Below are 23,725 nucleotides of genomic sequence, written 5' to 3' on the forward strand. Positions count from 1 at the left end.
TATTTTAGTTGATTCACATGTCCATTTATTATAACGTTGACTAATCTTACCTTATTCAAATGCCAGACATCATCTATTAACGGCTCAGGTCTTATGCACGGCCGTTCCACTTTATAGATAAAATGTTGAAAGAGATTAACATTCACTACTTTGCTGATATTTTCCAAACGAATCGGTATATGCGTGGGGGGCCTACTCATAGCCGTCATCATAGCTGGTTCACATTGAGCTGTAGACGAATTGAAAATTTCACCCACTTCACAGCACAGACTTATGCAATATTTTCCCTTGCTCAGATCACAAATGCATCCCCTAAGATGTAGTTCATCGTCTTGCTTTTTACCACGAAATACCAAACGATGCTTGTAGTAGGCCAATTTATCTGGGCCTATTAATATATCGTGATACAGATAGGATCCATTGGATAATTTTGTCTGATTTCGTAGATCCACTGTCTCATTGTAGAAACACTTTTCAGGGGGAATTTGGGAATTTTGTGCCCGTACTGGCACCATCAACAGTAGGCAAACATCCAGAAATAGAGTTAGCAGCATTAGGATTAAGATTTTTTTGTTCAATGGCCTGGCTAATAATCGTGTTGCTCATTCACCGACCCATATAAGTCAACTGACCAACCATGAGAGCGTCTTAGTTTCATGTACCAAACCAATAAGTGCCAGCTCGTGCTGAGCTTCCAAGTGTACATAAATTACTCGGACATTTAATTTGCACATGTCGATCTCTCTCTCTCTCTCTCTCTCTGGAGAACAATAAAACCACATAACTCATAAATGAAAGAATACCCACCATTAGTGTGGCTTTTATACACGTAAAAAATTTTGGTATTTTGGCCATTTTTGTCGAAATCCGAAGAACATATATATGGGAGCTATATCTAAATCCAAACCGGTTTCAACCGAATTTAGCATGCATAGTTACAATGTTAATTCTACTCCCTGTGCAAAATTTCACGTAAACGTTGACATCTGTGTTCATATGAGTGAAAATCGTGGGAAGGCATGCATAGTTACAATGTTAATTCTACTCCCTGTGCAAAATTTCACGCTAACGTTGACTTCTGTGGTCGTATGAGTGAAAATCGTGGGAAGGATATATCCCTTTCCGACCGTGTACGCACAATTGTGCGGGTAAGTTTAAGTCTCTATAATTTCTTTAATATATGACGTACTGCGATAAGAGCGGCAAAAAAATAATTGTGTGTGCTTCTTTGTCTAAGAATGTGAAGAACCGTTCTAAATATTTGTTTTTCATATTAATTTTGTAGTTTCAGCAGTGTACCTTGCGCATTTGTAAAAATGAGTGGAAGAGGTAAGTTTGCAAATAAATTAAAATTATTTAAGTTGTGGAATATTTCATCAAACAAGTGTTTTCAATAAGAAAACATATTAAATATTGTATGCAAACAGTAACTTCGTTATTATTTTGTGTTTTTTGATATTTTTACATCCGGACTTTTACCGGAATTTACCGGACTGCAACAATTATGCGTATCCTGAAAAAACAGGATACAGGATCAAACTGAACAAACTTAATAATTTAAAATGTTCTATGTACACATAAATAACAGAATTCAAAAATTTAGGAAAATCTATCACGTAGATCGGCTATAGGTCGGAAAGGGATATATGGGAGCTATATCGAAATATGAGCCGATTTCAACCAAAATTGGCATGCATATCTGGCACGTTAATTCTACTCCCTGTACATTATTTAAATCAATGCAAACCTCTTGCTTCTGGGGCCATATAAGGCCATATTGGGAGAAAGATATATATGGGAGTTATATCTAAATCTGAACCGATTTCAACCAAATTCGGCACACTTTAAGACTCTATTTACTGCACTCCTTGTGTAAAATTTAAAACAAATCAGGCTGAAATTCTGGCTTCTGAGGCCATATTAGTAGATATCAGGCGAAAGATATAAAATTGCAAGGGCCGATGTTGATTTTGAATAAAACACCAACTATTTAGGAAATTATTGTAATTTTATTTTATTATGATATATTGGTATTACTCAATTATACATGGAACACAATATTGGCCAAATGGATGCCGCGACCTCGGTGGCACACCTTCATCCGATGGTCCAAATTTTCGATGACGCTGAGGCATAATGGAGGTTCTATGCCGTTAATGTGCCGAATTATCTCATCCTTTTACTCTTGAATTGTTGCTGGCTTATCGACGTACACCTTTTCTTTCAAATAACCCCAAAGAAAAAAGTCCAACGGTGTCAAATCACATGATCTTGGCGGCCAATTGACATCGCCATTACGTGAGATAACACGGCCATTGAATTTGTTGCGCATAAGAGCCATTGTTTCGTTAGCTGTGTGGCAAGTGGCACCGTCCTGCTGAAACCACATATCGTCCACATCCATATCTTCCAATTCGGGCCATAAAAAGTTCGTTATGATCTCACGATAGCGAACACCATTCACAGTAACTGCCTGACCGGCCTCATTTTGGAAAAAATACGGCCGCCAGCCAGCCCATAAACCGCATCACACAGTCACTCTTTGCGGGAGCATTGGTTTTTGGACAATCACTCTTGGATTCTTATTCGCCCAAATGCGGCAATTCAGTTTATTGACGAATCCACTGAGGTGAAAATGTGCCTCATCACTGAAGATGATTTTCTTCGAAAATTGATCATCCACTGTTGACATTTCTTGGAACCATTGTGGCCATTCACGACGCCCATGGTTCAAATTGAGTAAGTTTGAAATAGAGAAATGTCAAATAAAATTCGGAAAAAAACTTGGCGTTTAGGTGTGGTTCACATTCAACATCGGCCCTTACAATTTAACCATATGGGAGCTATATCTAAATTTGAATCGATTTCAAACAAAATTGGCATGTATATTGAGAACGTTAATTCTACTCCCTTTGCAAAGTTTCACGTAAATCAGAGTAAAATTTTGGTCTCTGTGGTTGTATGAGTGTAAATCGGGCAAAAGATATATCTGAAACGATTTCAACCAAATTCGGCACACTTTACGACACTATCAATTGCACTCTTTGTGAAAAAATTTCAAAAAAATTAGACTGAAATTCTGGTTTTCGGGGCCATATTAGTAGATATTGGGCGAAAGATATATGGGAGCTATTCATGAACCGATTTCTTCCAAAATCAATAGGTTTCCATTCTGACCTAAAACACATACATGTGCCAAATTTGAAGTGGATTGGACTAAAATTGCGACCTAGATTTTGATCACAGAAACAGACGGACATGCCTAGATCGGCTCATGGGCCGGCCCTGAGCAATATTGCAAAAGACACTATATGTCTATCTCGTCCCCTTCTGGGTGTTGCAAACATATGACTAACTTATAATACCCTGTTCCAAATAAGTAAACATTTTGGCGGTTTTACACAGAAAAAAATTTCACGAAAATTTTTTCAATTAAAGTCTTAATTGAGTTTTAAACACTATTGAATTGAAAATGTAATTGATTCAACAAATTTTTTAATTGAAACAAGTATATACAGCACTAAGTTCGGCTGGGCCGAATCTTCAATACCCACCACCATGAACCAAATATTAGGGTTTCCTTTGAAATTTCAGGAGGGCTTGAGGACACTTCCCGAAGATAAATTTAAAGATTTCACCTATGAGGATTATATCACATTCTGGATTTATAAGAACCATTTTTGTTTGAGTTTTAGAGGAATCATTAACATCTCTTGTAAGTGTGCAAGAAAATTATAAAATAACATATTGATTTGAAATCTTAAATCTGTAGAAGTAAAATCTGGAAATTTTACATTGAGTTTCCAGCAATTTTCATGATCAGTGCGCCTTCTACACCCTCAAGAAGTGAAGTCGGTCTATATAGAGGCATTACCAAATGGACCGATAAAAATTTAATCCGATACACGTTTTTATACCCTCCACCATAGGATGGGGGTATATTAACTTTGTCATTCCGTTTGTAACACATCGAAATATTGCTCTAAGACCCCATAAAGTATATATATTCTGGGTCGTGGTGAAATTCTGAGTCGATCTAAGCATGTCCGTCCGTCCGTCCGTCTGTCCGTCTGTCCGTCCGTCCGTCTGTCCGGCTGTCCGTCCGTCTGTGGAAATCACGCTAACTTCCGAACGAAACAAGCTATCGACTTGAAACTTGGCACAAGTAGTTGTTATTGATGTAGGTCGGATGGTATTGAAAATGGGCCATATCGGACCACGTTTACGTATAGCCCCCATATAAACCGATCCCCAAATTTGGCTTGGGGAGCCTCCCGGAGCAGCAAAATTAATCCGATCCGGTTGAAATTTGGTACCTGATGTTAGTATATGGTCTCTAACAACCATGCAAAAATTGGTCCATATCGGTCCATAATTATATATAGCCCCCATATAAACCGATCCCCAGATTTGACCTCCGGAGACTTTTGGAGGGGCAAAATTCATCCAATCCGGTTGAAATTTGGTACCTGATGTTAGTATGCGGCCTCTAATAACCATGCAAAAATTGGTCCATATCGGTCCATAATTATATATAGCCCCCATATAAACCGATCCCCAGATTTGACCTCCGGAGCTTCTTGGAAGAGCAAAATTCATCCGATCCAGTTGAAATTTGGTACATGGTGTTAGTATATGGTCTCTAACAACCATGCAAAAATTGGTCCATGTCGGTCCATAATTATATATAGTTCCCATATAAACCGTCCCCAGATTTGACGTCCGGAGCCTCTTGGAGGAGCAAAATTCATCCGATCCGGTTGAAATTTGGCACATGGTGTTAGTATAATGCCGCTAATAACCATGCCAAAATTGGTCCATATCGGTCTATAGTTATATATATCCGATCCCCATTCACACAAAAATTGGTCCATATCGGTCCATAATTATATATAGCTCCCATATAAACCGATCCCCAGATTTGACCACCGGAGCCTCTTGGAGGAGCAAAATTCATCCGATCCGGATGAAATTTAGTACGTGGTTTTAGTATACGGTTTTTAACAACCATGCAAAAATTGGTCCATATCGGTCCGTAATTATATATAGCCCCCATATAAACCGATCCCCAGATTTGACCTCCGGAGCCTCTTGGAGGAGCAAAAGTCATCCGATACGGTTGAAATTTGGTACAGTTTGTCAATATATGGCCTCTAACGGCCATGTAAAAATTGGTCCATATCGGTCTTTAGTTATATATTTCTGATGACTTATTACACAAAAATTGGTCCATATCGCCAAAAATAATCTACCAAAACTTTATTTCCATAGAAAATTTTGTCAAATTTTATTACTGTAGAAAGTTTTGTCAAAATTTCATTTCTATAGAAAGTTTTGTCAAAAGTTTATTTCTATACAAATGTTTGTCAAAATTTTATTTCCATAGAAAATTTTGTCAAATTTTATTTCTATAGAAAGTTTTGTCAAAATTTTATTCTATAGAAATGTTTGTCAAAATTTTATTTCTATAGAAAATTTTGTAAAAAATTTATTTCTGTAGAAAATTTTGTCAACATTTTATTTCTATACTAAGTTTTGTCAAAATTTCATTTCTATACAAAATTTTGTCAACATTTTATTTCTATAGAAATTTTTGTCAAAATTGTATTGCTATAGAAAATTTTGTCAACATTTTACTTCCATAGAAAATTTTGTCAACATTTTATTTCTATAGAAAATTTTGTCAAGTTTTTATTTCTATAGAAAATTTTGTCAAACTAGATTATATACGTATTTAATCGGCCTTTTTTTGTTTAATATATACCCCGTATGGGCTAACTTACAATTTAAAAGGCAGTGTTAAAAAGTTTTACGATACCTTGCCATCGGCAAGTGTTATCGCAACCCAAGTAATTCGATTGTGGATGACAGCCTTTAGTAGAAGTTCCTACGCAATCCATGGTGGAGGGTACATAAGATTCGGCCTGGCCGAACTTACGGCCGTATATACTTGTTGAGCCTAAAATACCAGAATATTTACAATTTCGGGCAAATCGTTCTTATGGGGGCTATACTAAAATATGGACCGGTATTCACCGTTTTCGGCACACCTCTTTATGACCCGAAAATACCTCTAGATTTCCAATTTCAAGCAAATAGTATAAAAACTTCGGATTCTAGAAGCCCAAGAAATAAAATCGGGAAATCGGTATATATGGGGGCTATACCAAAATATGGATCGATACTCACCATTTTCAGCACACCTCTTTATGGTCCTAAAATACCTCTAGATTTCCAATTTCAGACAAATTGGATAAAAACTACGGTTTCTATAAGCCCAAGACCCCAAATCGGGAGGTCGTTTTATATGGGGGCCATACCAAAACAAGGACCGATACTCACAATTTTTGGCACACGTATTTGTGGTCCTACAATACATCTAAATTTCCAATTTCATGTAAATTGACTAAAAACTGCGGTTTCTATAAGCCCAAGAAGTAAAATCGGGAGATCGGTCTATATGGGGGCTATACCAAAACATGGACCGATACTCACCATTTTTGGCACACCTCTTTATGGTCATAAAATACTTCTAGATTTCAAATTTCAGGCAAATTGGATAAAAACTACGATTTCTATAAGCCCAAGACCTCAAATCGGGAGGTCGGTATAGCCCATCTTCGAACTTGACCTGCAGACAAAAGACGAGTTTGTGCAAAATTTCAGCACGATTGCTTCATTATTGAAGACTGTAGCGTGATTACAACAGACAGACGGACATCGTTATATCGTCTTAGAATTTCTCGCTGATCAAGAATATATATACTTTATATTAGAGGTGTGCGCGTGACACGAAATTCTCGCGACACGCGTGATTCACGCGTGAATCACGTGAGTCGTGAACAAATTCCAAATCAAGTCTCGTGAATGTGCGTGAATGGGACTAAAATAAATATGTCGTGCGTGAGCGTGCGTGAGAAATAAAATCGGTTCGTGAATGTGCGTGAATAAAATTTCCGCAAAATCACGCTCACGAAAAAAATCAAGATTTAATTCATACTCGTATTTTAACTGAAATTAATTTAGCTTTCGAACTATATTCTATTTTTGAAGTTTGTTACCTTCGCAGATTTCCGTTTGGAAAATGTCGTGAGGTTCGTGAATCACGAGAATTGTCGTGAATCGTGCGTGAACGTGAGTCTTTAAAAGTAGTTCGTGCGTGAGCGTGCGTGAGTACTGGTTTTCATTTCGTGAATGTGCGTGAGTGGGATTGGCTACAACACGTATCGTGCGTGAGCGTGCGTGAATAAACATGTTGTTTCGTGAATGTGCGTGAGTGTGAGTGAAATTTCAGTCACGCGCACACCTCTACTTTATATAGTCGGAAATCGATATTTCGATGTGTTACAAACGGAATGACCAACTTATTATACCCCCGTCACCATTCTATGGTGGTGGGTATAACAATAAGCAATTACCAGAATTAATAGTATCAATTAATTTTTTATTGAATTTTAATTAATTTTTTTTAATTGATATGATCATTTCTGTGATTGAAGACATTTCAATTAAAAAATTAATTGAATCAATTAATTTCGTGATTGAATAAGAAATTTTTTTGATGTGTATTGAACAATTAATTATTCCAATTAATAATTTAATTAAATTTTTTTGCAAAATTCCATTAACTGTTTATCTAATTTTATTAAAACGTTATTTGGAAATTGGATTGAAGTTTAACTAAATAATTATTAAAAAAATTAAAATTAAATTAATCGATTAAAAACTGATTCAATTAAATTTTTGATTGAATCAATTAAAAAATTAATCGTTTTTGTTAATCAACACCAATTAAAATTTTAATTGAATCAATTAATAATTTATTGATTTTTGCAGTCAACATCAATTAAATTTTTAATTGAATCAATTAAAAAAGGAATTGAATTTTTCAAATCAATTAGTTTTTTCAATTAAATATTTCTTTTATACCCAATTAAAACTGTGATTGATACTATCATTTTTGCGATTGATGACATTTCAATTAAAAAATTAATTGGATCTATTAATTTTGTGATTGAATCATAAATTTGGTTTTAAGTGTATCTAACACTTAAATAAACAGATCCATAGATTTGACTTCTGGAGCCTCCAGGAGGAATAATTTTAATTTTATCCGGTTAAAATTTGATACGAAATGTCTGTTTATGCCCTATAATAAGCACGAAAATGAAAAGTTAGAGATCATATCCATCTTTAATTTTATATAGCCCCCATATAAACCGTACCCCAGATTTTACTTCTGGAGCCGCATGGAGAAGCATTCCATACGGTTGAAATTTGGTACATGATGTCTATATATATCTCCCAAAAACTATTGGTCCATATCGGTCTATATTTATATATAGACCCAATCTAAACCGATTCCCACATTTCACTTCCAGAGCCTTCCAAATTTCTGCAGTGGATTATCGCTTCTCAGCACTGCTGGTGACATTGTGTGGTTTCAAAATCACAACGAAAAAACAACAAAAACATAAAAACACAACAATAACATATATTTTTTTCAGACCCACATATATTTATTTAGAACCCAGCAAAAAATTTTGGAAGTTCTTCTAAAGGCACAACTTTAAAAGCGCTTCCAAAAATGTCCTAACAAAAATGTTCTTTCTTTTAACTGCACAGGAAGGTCATTTGAGTGAATTTTTATACCCTGCGCCACACTGTGGAACAGGGCATTATAAGTTAGTGCATATGTTTGCAACACCCAGAAGGAGACGAGATAGACACATGGTGTCTTTGGCAAAAATGCTCAGGGTGGGGTCCTGAGTCGATATAGCCATGTCCGTCTGTCCGTCTGTCCGTGAACACATTTTTGTAATCAAAGTCTAGGTCGCAGTTTCAGTCCAATCGACTTCAAATTTGCACAAGTATGTGTTTTGGCTCAGAATAGATCCCTATTGATTTTGGAAGAAATCGGTTCAGATTTAGATATAGCTCCCATATATATATTTCGCCCGATCTGGACTTATATGACCCCAGAAGCCAGAGTTTTACCCTAATTTGCTTAAAATTTTGCACAAGAAGAACAATTAAAACTGTAGTCAAGTGTGCCAAATTTTATTGAAATCGGTTCAGATTTAGATATAGCTCCCATATATATCTATCGCCCGATATGGACTAATACGGTCCCAGCAGCCAGAGTTTTACCCCAATTTGGCTGAAATTTTGCACAGGGAGTAGAATTAGCATTATATCTATGCGTGCCAAATTTGGTTGAAATCGGTTCAGATTTAGATATAGCCCCAATATATAGCTTTCGGCTGATTTACACTCATATGACCACAGAGGCAAATTTTTTGCTCCGATTTAGTTGAAATTTGGCACAGGGAGTAGAATTAGCATTGTAGCTATGCGTGCCAAATTTGGTTGAAATCGGTACAGATTTAGATATAGCTCCAATATACAGCTTTCGGCCGATTTACACTCATATGACCACAGAGGCCAATTTTTTGCTCAGATTAAGTTGAAATTTTGCACAGGGAGTAGAATTAGCATTGTTGCTATGAGTGCCAAATTTGGTTGAAATCGGTTCAGATTTAGATATAGCTCCCATTTATATGTTTTTCTGATTTCAACAAAAAAGGTCAAATTCCAACATTTTCCTTGTAAAATCGCCACTGCTTACTCCAAAAGTTTAAAAATAACTCTACTTTTCCTAAACTTCTAATACATATATATCGAGCGATAAATCATAAATAAACTTTTGCGAAGTTTCCTTAAAATTGCTTCAGATTTAAATGTTTCCCATATTTATAACCTTCACCACTACTGTGGTACAGGGTATAATAAGTTTGTGCATTTGTATGTAACGCCAAGAAGGAGTAATCATAGACCAACCTTTTAGTATCCGGATCGGCTTAGAATTAAATTCTGAGTCGATTTAGCGATGTCCGTCTGTCTGTCTGTCCGTCTGTCTGTTGATGTATTTTTGTGTGCAAATTACAGCTCGCAGTTTTAGTCCGATTGTCCTAAAATTTGGTATAGGGTCCTGTTTCGGCTCAAACACGATCCCTATTGATTTTGGAAAAAATCGGTTCAGATTTAGATATAGCTGTCATATATATTTTTCACCGATCTGGTCATAATTGGCGTGCATATCAACTGATCTTCCTCAAATTCCGTACCTCCGAATATTTTATGAGTCTCGAAAAACTTGCAAAATATCAGCCAAATCGGTTCAGATTTAGATATAGCTCCCATATATAGCTTTCGCCCGATTTACACTCATTTGCCCACAGAGGCCAATTTTTTGTTCCGATTTCGTTGAAATTTTGCACAGGGTGTAGAATTAGCATTGTTGCTATGCGTGCCAAATTTGGTTGAAATCGGTTCAGATTTGGATATATCTCCCAAATATAGCTTTAGCCCGATATGGACTAATACGGTCCCAGAAGCTAGACTTTTATCCCAATTTGGTTGAAATTTTGCACTAGGAGTACAATTAGTAGTGTAGTCAAGTACGCCAAATTTTATTGAAATCGATTCAGATTTAGATATAGCTCCCATTTATATGTTTTTCTGATTTCGACAAAAATGGTCAAAATACCAACATTTTCCTTGTTAAATCGTCACTGCTTAGTCGAAAAGTTGTAAAAATGTCTCTAATTTTCCTAAACTTCTAATACATATATATCGAGCGATAAATCATAAATGAACTTTTGCGAAGTTTCCTTAAAATTGCTTCAGATTTAAATGTTTCCCATATTTTTTTTACTAACATTGTGTTCCACCCTAGTGGATTAGCCAACTTAAATTTTGAGTCCATAGATTTTGTAGAAGTCTATCAAATTCTGTCCAAATAGAGTGATATTTAAATGTATGTATTTGGGACAAGCCTTTATATATAGCACCAACACATTTGACGGATGTGGTATGGTATCGAACATTTACATCTACAAAGTGGTGCAGGGTATAATATAGTCGGCCCCACCCGACTTTAGATTTTTCTTACTTGTTTATAACTCGCTTTTTTCATATTTTTAATCGGAAATTTAAAATTTTATTGTTTTAAATGGGTTAAAAACATATTAAAAATTAATAAAAATAGTGCAAATTATTTAAATTTTGCCGAAAAAAATGCTAAATCCTTTCTAGAAAAATTGCAAATTTTTAAAAATATTTGATGTCAAACGTTCTAGACATAACGCTTGCATTAAAAATCATAAAGAATTTTAAAAATTATTTATTCGTCAAAATATCACAAAATTTCTTAATTCGCATCCAAATCACTGGATTCGCATCACACCTTAAGAAGTGATGCAAATTCAGTACAACGGCTGTTGCAATTGTGGACATCCGTCCTATGACAAGCCCATGTTAAAATCATCGCTTCTGCGCCAATTTTGCAATACTTCCGGATCCAAAAAGAACATTTTCACTACATTTTTGGCAACACTTTTTTTTTGCTGGGAAGTGAATAATTGTTTACTCGCAAGTAATCATATTAATCAGTACAAACCCCAAAAACCCCTCAATGAAAAATCTTTAACAACTAAAGCTTCTTTGGATTAAAATTTGACTTCTCTTCTTTGCGCGTGGCTCAGTTGTAATGACAAATTTCATTAACATTACGAAGCTTTTTTCTGCCAGTGTATGTGCTTAGTGGTTTCGGTGTTCCTTATCAACTTCTTTTGTTTTATTATTTTTTTTTTTTTGTTATTGGACTAATAATTTTAATTTCATTTCATTTGAACAGGCTCCGTGTTAAATGAATAGAATAGATGAAGAGATTATAATTTATATGAACTGTGCGTGCTAAACAAATATATGTTAGAAATTCATTTTGTAATTTTAGTTAATTCATTATCATTGAGGACTCCTGTGCTAGCTTTTTCAGGGAATATCTTACGTTTTTTTCACATCAACTAAAAGTGTGTTGGATTTCGCATTAGGAATATTAAAAGTTTATTTGAGTGTTTGTATGTATAAATCCCCGGCCTGGCATGTGGATAGATGTTGTACACATACATCCTTCGGTTTTTGGATTTTAATCAGAGATACCACATTCTGAGCTTTTGATTAAAAACAAAAATAAAAAAAACCTATTTTTTCAATTGTGTCTCTTACAAGTTAGGTAAATTGTCCTTAAAGACCAGAAGTTGGTCCAAAGCCTTAATATAATACACTGCATGCAAGAAAAGTCTAAAGTCGGGCGGGTCCGACTATAATATACCCTACACCATTTTGTAGATCTACATTGCCGATACCATCTCAAATCCTGCAAATTTGTTGGGTGGTATATAAGGGTGCAAAGGTTTATATATTTAATTCTGAACAAAATTGGACAACATTTTCTTCAACATCTACAAAATCTCTATACTAAATCTCAATACTACCCAGAAAAACAAATTTTTTCACAACCATTTCCCAGCAAATAAAAGTAATGAAAATGTTCTTTTTGGATCCAGAAGTGGTGCAAAATTGACGCTGAAGCGATGAATTTAACATGGGCTTGTCATAGGACAGCTGTAGCACTGATTTTGCATCACTTTCTTTAGTTGTGATCTGAATTCATTGCTTTGGATGTAAATTAAAAAATTCTGTGATATTTTGTCAAATAAATAATTTTTATAATTTTTTTTTTATTTTTGTAATAGATTCTAACGCATGTCGGAAACGTTTGACCTCAAATATTTTCAAAAATTCACAATTTTTTCAGATTGGATTTAGTATTTTTTTCATCAACATTTAAATTGTTTGTACCGTTTCATTAATTCTTACTCAGTTTTCAACTTATGTGAAACGGAAAAAAGTAAAAATTACACATTAAAAATAAGAATAATTAAAATAAAAAACAAGTATATACGGCCGTAAGTTCGGCCAGGCCGAAGCTTATGTACCCTCCACCATGGATTGCGTAGAAACTTCTACTGAAGACTGTGATCCACAATCGAATTACTAAAAAAGGCTGATTAAATACGTATATAATTAAGTTTAAAGTTTCTATAGAAATAAAATTTTGACAAAATCAAATTTTGACAACATTTTCTATAGAAGTAAAATATGGAAAAAATTTTCTATAGAAATAAAATTTTGACAAAATTTTCTATAAAAATAAAATTTTGACAAAATTTTCTATAGAAATAAAATTTTTACAAAATTTTCTATAGAAATAAAATTTTGACAAAATTTTCTGTAGAAATAAAATTTTTACAAAATTTTCTATAGAACATTTTGACAAATAAAATTTTGGTAGATTTTTTTTTTGGCTCGAGTGGCAACCATGAATATCAAACGATATGGACCAATTTTTGTGTGATTGGGATCGGCTATATATAACTATAGACTGATATGGACCAATTTTGGCATGGATATTATACTAATACCACGTTGCAAATTTCAACCGGATCGGATGAGTTTTGCTCCTCCAAGAGGCTCCGGAGATCAAATCTGGGGAACGGTTTATATGGGGGCTATATATAATTATGGACCGATATGGGCCAATTCTTGCGTGTTTGTTAGAGACCACATTCTAACACCATGTTCGAAATTTCAATCGGATAGGATGAATTTTGCTCCTCCAAGAGGCTCCAGAGGACAAATCTGGGAATCGATTTATATGGGGGCTATATATAATTATGGACCGATATGGACCAATTTTTGCATGGTCATTAGAGAACATATACCAACACTATGTACCAAATTTCAGCCGGATCGGATGAAATTTTCGTTTCTAAGAGGCTCCGCAAGCCAAATCGGCGGATCGGTTTATATGGGGGCTATATATAATTCTGGACCGATGTGGGCCAATTTTTGCATGGTTGTTAGAGACCATATACTACCACCATGTTTCAAATTTCAGCCGGATCGGATGAAATTTGGTTCTCTTAGAGCGATCGCAAGCCAAATTTGGGGGTGCGTTTATATGGGGGCTGTACGTAAAAGTGGACCGATATGGACCAATTTTTGCATGGTTGTTAGAGACCATATACCAATACCATGTACCAAATTTCAGCCGGATCGGATGAAATCTGCTTCTCTTAGAGCGATCGCAAGCCAAATTTGGGGGTGCGTTTATATGGGGGCTGTACGTAAAAGTGGACCGATATGAACCAATTTTTGCATGGTTGTTAGAGACCATATACCAATACCATGTACAAAATTTCAGGCGGATCGGATGAAATTTGCTTCTCTAAGAGGCTCCGCAAGCCAAATCGGGGGATCGGTTTATATGGGGGCTATATATAATTCTGGACCGATATGGACAAATTTTTGCATGGTTGTTAGAGACCATATACTACCACCATGTACCAAATTTCAGCCGGATCGGATGAAATTTGGTTCTCTTAGAGCGATCGCAAGCCAAATTTGGGGGTGCGTTTATATGGGGGCTGTACGTAAAAGTGAACCGATATGGACCAGTTTTTGCATGGTTATTACAGACCATATACTAAAAGCATGTACTAAATTTCAGCCGGATCGGATCAAATTTGCTTCTCTTAGAGCAATCGCAAGCCAAATTTGGGGGTCCGTTTATATGGGGGCTATACGTAAAAGTGGACTGATATAGCCCATTTGCAATACCATCCGACCTACTTCAATAACAACTACTTGTGCCAAGTTTCAAGTCGATAGCTTGTTTCGTTCGAAAGTTAGCGTGATTTCAACAGACGGACGGACGGACGGACGGACATGCGACCCAGAATATATATACTTTATGGGGTCTTAGAGCAATATTTCGATGTGTTACAAACGGAATGACAAAGTTAATATACCCCCATCCTATGGTGGGGGGTATAAAAAACGAATTATAAAAAATTGAATTAAAAGAGCTTCCTGTGTAGTTAAAATGAAGAACATCTTTTGGAGGAAGGGCTTTTGGCAAAGACACCATGTGTAATTAATGGAGGATCCCAGGATGCCCTTAAAAAAAATCTTTGCGGGACAACTTCCAATTTGTTTACTGTGGTATCTTAAATAATTTCATTTATTTGCTCATTTATAAACAACAACAAAAATATTGTGGTAAAATATGCATAAATACAATATATAATAACTCAATTGTTATGACGCTTTATTTGTGTATTGCGGTTTTTATTTTGCCTTATCGTCAGTCTTAATCTGGTCAAAGTCATCACATATTTGTGGTCATCGATGCTTGGCTATTGTAAACCATTGACATACCGTCTGTTCTTGGTGTGCCAAGTAATCTAGAAAAAAAAACAAACGTTGTGATAAATTTTCAAAAATAGTTTCACAGACGACTCTTTTTTATCTCCAAAGAGACGTGTAGAAATTCTAGAGAGGTTACTTACCTATCCTTTAGTAACCACAGTACTTTGGGTTGCAACACGAAGAGAATAAATATCAACACTCCCTGAATTGCATTACAAAAATCAGTCAACAGGAATATAAATTCCGATTGTGGATAATTACGGAAGCAGTATGATAAAATGTCCATTGTCCAGGATATACCCATAATTATGAAAAGACGTAGTAGAACTACAGAGCTGAAAATAAATATTATTATTTAAAAAAAATTGAATATTTAAGTAACCAATGATTTTCAAATAACAAAAAAAATTGGTGTTTATATCCATACACAAAAAATAAGCATTTTTTCTATTTTCAATCTCGCAATTAATTGATCAATTAATTTTTTACTTAAAATTTTTTCAATCACGAAAATAGCCACAGAATTAATTAGCAAGTTAAAAATTATAATTGATTAAAAAATTAATTGATTCAATTAATAAAATAATTAATCTTGATTGAAAAACTCAATAAGTTTTTTTATTTAAGACACGTATTTTTTTTATTGTATTAATGTTTATTTATTTGTAAGTATTTTTCCTTAAGGTGAAATAATTTCGTGTAATTTTTCAAGAGTTTATACTTTGTTGTGAACTTTCCGATTCATGAAAATAAGCATCAAAATCTAAATCAAGTATAACCCAAAAAAAAATTTGCAAACGGACAACAATTTTTTTATATATTTTTGGGTGTAACTTTGTTTTATTTTTAGGGCTCAGTTGCATTATGAAAATAAACCCAAATATTTCAAATGAACATGAACCCCAATTTCATTATTTGGATTGGTCGAACTCTCACTGTTTAGTACATTGGCCGAATTCTCTATGTTTTAATAGATATTGCCAAATATTCCTCTGCAATTAGGAGGTCCATCACAAACTTTCTATAGAAAATCAAATTTTGACAACATTTTCTACAGAAATAAAATTTTCTATAGAAATAAATTTTTGACAAAATATTCCATAGATTTTTTTTTTGACTAAAGTTTCCACAAAAGTAAAATTTTGACAAATTTTTCTACAGAAGAAAACTTTTGACAAACTTTTCTTTAGAAATAAAATATTAACAAAACTTTTCTATATAAAAATAAAATGTTGACAAAATTTGCTATATAAAAATCACATTTATATATAAATAAAATTTCTATAGAAATAAAATTTTGATCAAATTTTCTATAGAAATAAAAATTTGAAAAAATTTTCTATAGAAATAAAATTTTGACAAAATTTTTTATGAAAATAAAATCTCGACAAAATTTTGTATAGTAATAAAATTTTGACAAATTTTTCTATAGAAATAAAATGTTGACAAAGTTTTCTATAGAAATAAAATCTCAACAAAATTTTGTATAGTAATAAAATTTTGACAAAATTTTCTGTAGAAATAAAATCTCGACAAAATTTTGTATAGTAATAAAATTTTGAAAAATTTTTCTATAGAAATAAAATTTTAATCAAATTTTCTATAGAAATAAAAATTTGACAAAATTTTCTATAGAAATAAAATTTTGACAAAATTTTCTATAGAAATAAAATTTTTACAAAATTTTCTATAGTAACAATATGTTGACAAAATTTTCTATAGAAATAATATGTTGACAAAATTTTCTATAGATATAAAATTTTCAAAATATTTTCAATAGAAATAAAATTTTGACAAAATTTGCTATAGAAATAATATGTTGACAAAATTTTCTATAGAAATAAAATTTTGACAAAATTTTCTATAGAAATAAAATTTCGACAAAAGTTTCTATAGAAATAAAATTTTGACAAAAATTTCTATAGAAATAAAATTTTGACAATATTGTCTATAGAAATAAGATTTTGACAACATTTTCTATATAAATAAAATTTTCACAAAATTTTCTATAGAAATAAAATTTTGACAATATTGTCTATAGAAATAACATTTTGACAACATTTTCTATAGAAATAAAATTTTGACAATATTGTCTATAGAAATAAAATTTTGACAATATTTTCAATAGAAATAAAATGTTGACAAAATTTTCTATAGAAATAAAATTTTGACAAAAGTTTCTATAGAAATAAAATTTTGACAAAATTTTCTATAGAAATAAAATTTTGACAAAAGTTTCTATAGAAATAAAATTTTGACTAAATTTTCTATAGAAATAAAATTTTGACAAAATTTTCTATAGAAATAAAATTTTGACAAAATTTTCTATAGAAATAAAATTTTGACAAAATTTTCTATAGAAATAAAATTTTAACAAAATTTTCTATAGAAATAAAATTTTGACAAAATTTTCTAAAGAAAAAAATTTTGACAAAAGTTTCTATAGAAATAAAATTTTGACAAAATTTTCTATAGAAATAAAATTTTGACCAAATTTTCTATAGAAATAAAATGTTGACAAAATTTTCCATAGAAATAAAATTTTGAAAAAAAAATCTATAAAATAAAATGTTGACACAATTTTTTTTAGAAATAAAATTTTGACAATATTTTCAATAGAAATAAATTTTCTATAGAAATAAAATGTTGACAAGTTGTATATAGAAATAAAATTTTGACAAAATTTTCTTTAGAAATAAAATGTTGACAAGTTGTATATAGAAATAAAATTTTGACAATATATAGAAATAAAATCTATAGAAATACAATTTTGACAAAATTTTCTATAGAAATAAAATTTTGACAAAATTTTCTATAGAAATAAAATTTTGACAAGTTGTATATAGAAATAAAATTTTGACAAAATTTTCTGTAGAAATACTATTTTGACAAAATTTTCTATAGAAATAAAATTTTGACAAAATTTTCTATAGAAATAAAATTTTGACAAAATTTTCTATAGAAATAAAATTTTGACAAAATTTTCTATAGAAATAAAATTTTGACAAAATTTTCTATAGAAATAAAATTTTGACAAAATTTTCTATAGAAATAAAATTTTGACAAAATTTTCTATAGAAATAAAATTTTGACAAAATTTTCTATAGAAATAAAATTTTAACAAAATTTTCTATAGAAATAAAATTTTGACAAAATTTTCTAAAGGAATAAAATTTTGACAAAATTTTCCATAGAAATAAAATTTTGACAAAAGTTTCTATAGAAATACAATTTTGACAAAATTTTCTATAGAAATAAAATTTTGACCAAATTTTCTATAGAAATAAAATGTTGACAAAATTTTCCATAGAAATAAAATTTTGAAAAAAAAAATCTATAAAATAAAATGTTGACACAATTTTTTTTAGAAATAAAATTTTGACAATATTTTCAATAGAAATAAATTTTCTATAGAAATAAAATGTTGACAAGTTGTATATAGAAATAAAATTTTGACAACATTTTCTTTAGAAATAAAATGTTGACAAGTTGTATATAGAAATAAAATTTTGACAATATATAGAAATAAAATCTATAGAAATACAATTTTGACAAAATTTTCTATAGAAATAAAATGTTGACAAAATTTTCTATAGAAATAAAATTTTGACAAGTTGTATACAGAAATAAAATGTTGACAAAATTTTCTATAGAAATATAGAAATAAAATTTTGACAAAATTTTCTATAGAAATAAAATTTTGACAAAATTTTCTATAGAAATAAAATTTTGACAAAAGTTTCTATAGAAATAAAATTTTGACAAAATTTTCTATAGAAATAAAATTTTGACAATATTGTATATAGAAATAAAATTTTGATAAAATTTGCTATAGAAATAAAATTTTGACCAAATTTTCTATAGAAATAAAATTTTGACAAACTTTTCCATAGAAATAAAATTTTGAAAAAAAATTCTTTAAAATAAAATGTTGACACAATTTTTTATAGAAATAAAATTTTGACAATATTTTCAATATAAATAAATTTTTGACAAAATTTTCTATAGAAATAAAATTTTGGTAAAACTTTCTATAAAAATAAATAAATAAAATTTTGCACAATAATATTTTTTTGATAATTTTTTTTTCCACATTTTGTTAGATTATTTTTGGCTCGAGTGGCAACCATGATTATGATTCGTTTTCAAGTGTGGCCTATTTGCTCTTTCTGGTATTTGATATTTTCAATCACTTTCTTAACTGACTTGGTAGCCGTCCGAGGTTGACTAAAAATTTAATTGAATTAATGAGTGTTTTAATTGAAAAGGGTTTCAGCTTCAGTCAACAGTTTAATTGGAAGTATTGCAGTGACATTTTCTGTGTAGGTTTCGTATTCAAATCCAAAGTGAAATTCAGTCCTAATTCTGCATTGGGTCCATATTCATATTCTTATTTTTAAATATATATTTAGAGAAAGTTTTTCTGGTTCAATCATGAAATTCCTTAATCCAATTAATTCTTTAATTAAAATGTATTCAATCTGGAATATTATAGTATCGATCAAAGAATTGATTCTTTTTCGCCACAATTATCGAACATTAATTTTTTAATTGAGGAAATTAAATATTTAATGTTTTTCTGTAGTATGAAACAAACTGTTTCCAAATAAATTTTTCAATTATTTTTCCAATAGAAAATATTTATTTATTTAATTAAAATTTTAATTGTAATTAATAATATGTAACTGTCTACGTGGTGGTAAAATTTACCCCCTCAACACGTGTTTTCTATGTATTAAGAATTAAGAATTTTGAAATAAAGTGCCTGTTAATTTTGGAAAGTACATATAATATTGCGAAATATGGTTTTATTTTCATTAAATATAATGTGTTCTAATCAACCCATGTACTAATAATAAAAAAGGAAAAATTTATAAACCAAAAATATTATATAAAAGAAGGGTCACATTTGCCGCTGTTACAAAGTACGCAGTTAAGTACACCAGTTAAACGTTAATATCTTAATTGAAAATTTAAAAATTTCCTTCGATCATTTTCTTAATTAACTTTATTTTTAATTATAATAATTTTCGTGATAATTTTTTCTGCGTATAATGAAATATTTCACTATTGAAATAAAATGCCCTTTAAATAATATTTCATTGTATATTACAGAATTACTTACTTTTCCTGGAAGAAATTTTGACTTTCAATTGTTACATTGGAATCATGACTTTTGTACATAGTACATATCAAATAGACGAAAGTTATAATACTGAACATTAAAATAATCGTATTTGGTCCATAAAAATAAAAGGCAGCAGACCATTTTCTTGCTAAAGATAAGATTTAATTATTTTAGAACGCAAATACGAAATTAAATATTTCACGATGTACTTACTATCGAGAAAACATATTTCAACACCAATTCCTGGCTTATAGATGACATCAATATGTTTGGACTTCTCGGCCCAAATTACCAATGCGGTTAGGAAAGCCGGTATAGCCCATGCATACAAAGAATATAAAATGAATCGTTTCGTTCGTTGGGATGAACTAGAATTGTAGATACAGAATTTAAGACTATACCAGATGTCGAAGCATAGAACACTTAGCCAAACAAATGCTGACATTAAGAAGAAATAACCCATGAATCCTAAAAGTAAAGAAAAAAAACGAAACAGCGTATTATAAATAGATTGCATATGAACATTGTTCCACAAGTGTGGAACACGCCAAACTGACACCATTCATGGACGATATTCTTATAATTTAATAAAATACTAGAATTGTACTACCTTTAGTTTATGAGCTAGTCTGTAAGGATTTTTATACCAACAGACTTAATAAATATAATAAATTATAATTTTAATTGTTTTCATTTTTATACACTCCACCATAGGATGGGGGCTATACTAGGTTAAGTGACAACCCGATTTATTTTAGGCTTGCTTAGACTATTCAGTCCATTGTGATACCACATTAACTAAAAATACCAGTAATCTAAAGCTAAATTCCCCTTAAATTCTCTTACGCCTTACACAAAATGGAGGACACTCACACAAGAGGTTTTTAATGGATTCCTTTTCCACAGATTCATGACAGCTCATACAGTAGTCATTATAATTCGTGCCAATAGTTTTTGCAAACTAGCAGCGACCACAGTTGCCATTCGAGCCAAAAATAATCTACCAAATATTGGAGAATTTTTTACCAAAAACCTACCAACAACAAAAAAAAATATTTTGCAAAATTTTATTTCTATCGAAAATTTTGTCAAAATTTTATTTCTATAGAAAATGTTCACAAAATTTTATTTCTATAGAAGAGTTTGTCAAAATTTTATTTCTATAGAAAATTTTGTCAAAATTTTATTTCTATCGAAAATTTTGTCAACATTTTATTTCTATAGAAAATTTTGTCAAAATTTTATTTCTATAGAAAATTTTGTCAAAATTTTATTTCTATAGAAAATTTTGTCAACATTTTATTCCTATAGAAAATTTTGTCAAAATTTTATTCCTATAGAAAATTTTGTCAACATTTTAGTTCTATAGAAAATTTTGTCAAAATGTTATTTCTATAGAAAATTTTATTTCTATAGAACATTTTGTCAAAATTTTATTCCTATAGAAAATTTTGTCAAAATATTATTCCTATAGAAAATTTTGTCAAAATTTTATTTCTATAGAAAATTTTGTCAAAATTTTATTTCTATAGAAAATGTTCACAAAATTTTATTTCTATAGAAAATTTTGTCAACATTTTATTCCTATAGAAAATTTTGTCAAAATTTTATTTCTATAGAAAATTTTGTCAACATTTTAGTTCTATAGAAAATTTTGTCAAAATGTTATTTCTATAGAATATTTTATCAAAATTTTATTTCTATAGAAAATTTTGTCAAAATTTTATTCCTATAGAAAATTTTGTCAAAATATTATTCCTATAGAAAATTTTGTCAAAATTTTATTTCTATAGAAATTTTTGTCAAAATTTTATTTCTATAGAAAATTTTGTCAAAATTTTATTTCTATAGAAAATTTTGTCAAAATTTTATTTCTATAGAAAATTTTCACAAAATTTTATTTCTATAGAAAATTTTGTCAACATTTTAGTTCTATAGAAAATTTTGTCAAAATTTTAGTTCTTTAGAAATTTTGTCAAAATTTTATTTTTTTAGAAATTTTGTCAAAATGTTATTTGTATAGAAAATTTTGTAAAAATGTTGTTCCTATAAATAATTTTGTGAACATTTTATTTCATTGGAAAATTTTATGTTTTTAAGAAAATTTTGTCCAAATTTTATTTTTTATAGAAAATTTGTGAAGTACCTCTAAGTTTGAAAGGAATATTTGAAAAAATCTACGAAAACATCAATAATTCTACCAATCTACCAAACAGTAAAGAATCTACCATTTTTAGTAGAATTCTACCAACTGTGGCAAGCGTGGCAGCGACCCATTGTAACAGATATTAGGAGTGATATCTAACGTCTTGAGGACACTAGCATATTTAGTGTGCGGTTTAGGTTCAAATGGGGCCATATTTGCTTGGTGCCGTTGCACACCCAGAGAAGGAATATGATCACCTCAAACATGTTCATGTTCATGGTTTTCGCAACCATGTTATTTTTTCGGAAAGCATGTATCTGATTTCGGAAAGCAGGTTATATTTGACGAGAAAATAACATTTTAGTGACAAACATGTTACATGGTTATCATACAAAAATAACATAACATCTTGAAACATGTTTGAGGTGATCATATTCCTTCTCTGCGTGCAACTACATGACCTAACAACCTTCTCACGCAGTATGAGCTTGCAGGTATCTGCTGGAATATGTAAGGTAGTTCCTAGCCCTGCTAACTCATCCGCTTCGCAGTTACCCGGTATGTTCCTGTGGCCAATCACCCATATTAGATGAATATTGTACTGCTCGGCCATTTCGTTGAGAGATTTGCGGCAGTCTATGGCCGTTTTCGAGTTAAGGAGCGCAGAGACCAAGGATTTTATTGCAGATTGACTGTCTGAGTATATAAAGGGTGATACGGTCAAAATTTGATCAATATAAACTTGACGTATTTCTTTCAATTTTGCATTTAAAAAACCTGAACACCCCTCATTTTGAAGGTGTGTGTGTGTAGAATGTTGCTCCTATTTTGATTTTTGGAATTCACTCTTCAGTTGTCAAAATGCCGTCCAAGCAAGAAGAGCAGCGTATCAAAATTTTGCTCGCGCATCGCGAAAATCCGAGCTACTCGCACGCAAAGCTGGAAAAATCGCTAAAAGTTGCCAAATCAATAATTACAATTGTAATTAAAGTGTTTGGAGAACGTTTGTTGACAGCCAGGAAGTCTGGATCGGGGGAAATCGAAAACCGGAAGCCGCTGAGACGACAAAGAGAAACCCTAACCTCTCTCTCCGAGATGCCGCAAATAAGCTGGGTGTATCGAGCCAAAAAACGAGCCGGACTATCGACTTACAAGAAGGTAGTGACTCCAAATCGCGATGATAAACAAAATACGACGGCCAAAGCGCGATCCCGGAGGCTGTACACGACGATGCTGACGAAGTTTGACTGCGTGGTAATGGACGACGAAACCTACATCAAAGCCGACTACAAGCAGCTTCCGGGACAGGAGTTTTATACGGCAAAAGGAAGGGG

At 31.4% G+C, this 23,725-nt stretch overlaps 1 protein-coding gene across 1 annotated transcript in view; it reads right to left on the bottom strand.

Moving 5' to 3' along the window:
• Nucleotides 1-23,725, bottom strand: part of LOC142235975 (uncharacterized) — a 123,165-nt gene that overhangs the window by 16,132 nt on the left and 83,308 nt on the right. Inside the window, exons 16-20 of the mRNA XM_075307226.1 lie at nucleotides 20,459-20,713; nucleotides 20,243-20,393; nucleotides 15,258-15,452; nucleotides 15,127-15,152; nucleotides 51-601 (exon numbers count right to left, since the gene is read on the bottom strand). Coding sequence (XP_075163341.1) covers nucleotides 51-601; nucleotides 15,127-15,152; nucleotides 15,258-15,452; nucleotides 20,243-20,393; nucleotides 20,459-20,713 — 1,178 coding nt within the window. The remainder of the gene's footprint in view (nucleotides 1-50; nucleotides 602-15,126; nucleotides 15,153-15,257; nucleotides 15,453-20,242; nucleotides 20,394-20,458; nucleotides 20,714-23,725) is intronic.

The sequence above is a fragment of the Haematobia irritans genome, chromosome 4 (assembly GCF_050003625.1).
Source record: "Haematobia irritans isolate KBUSLIRL chromosome 4, ASM5000362v1, whole genome shotgun sequence".
Taxonomy (NCBI): Eukaryota; Metazoa; Arthropoda; class Insecta; order Diptera; family Muscidae; genus Haematobia; species Haematobia irritans.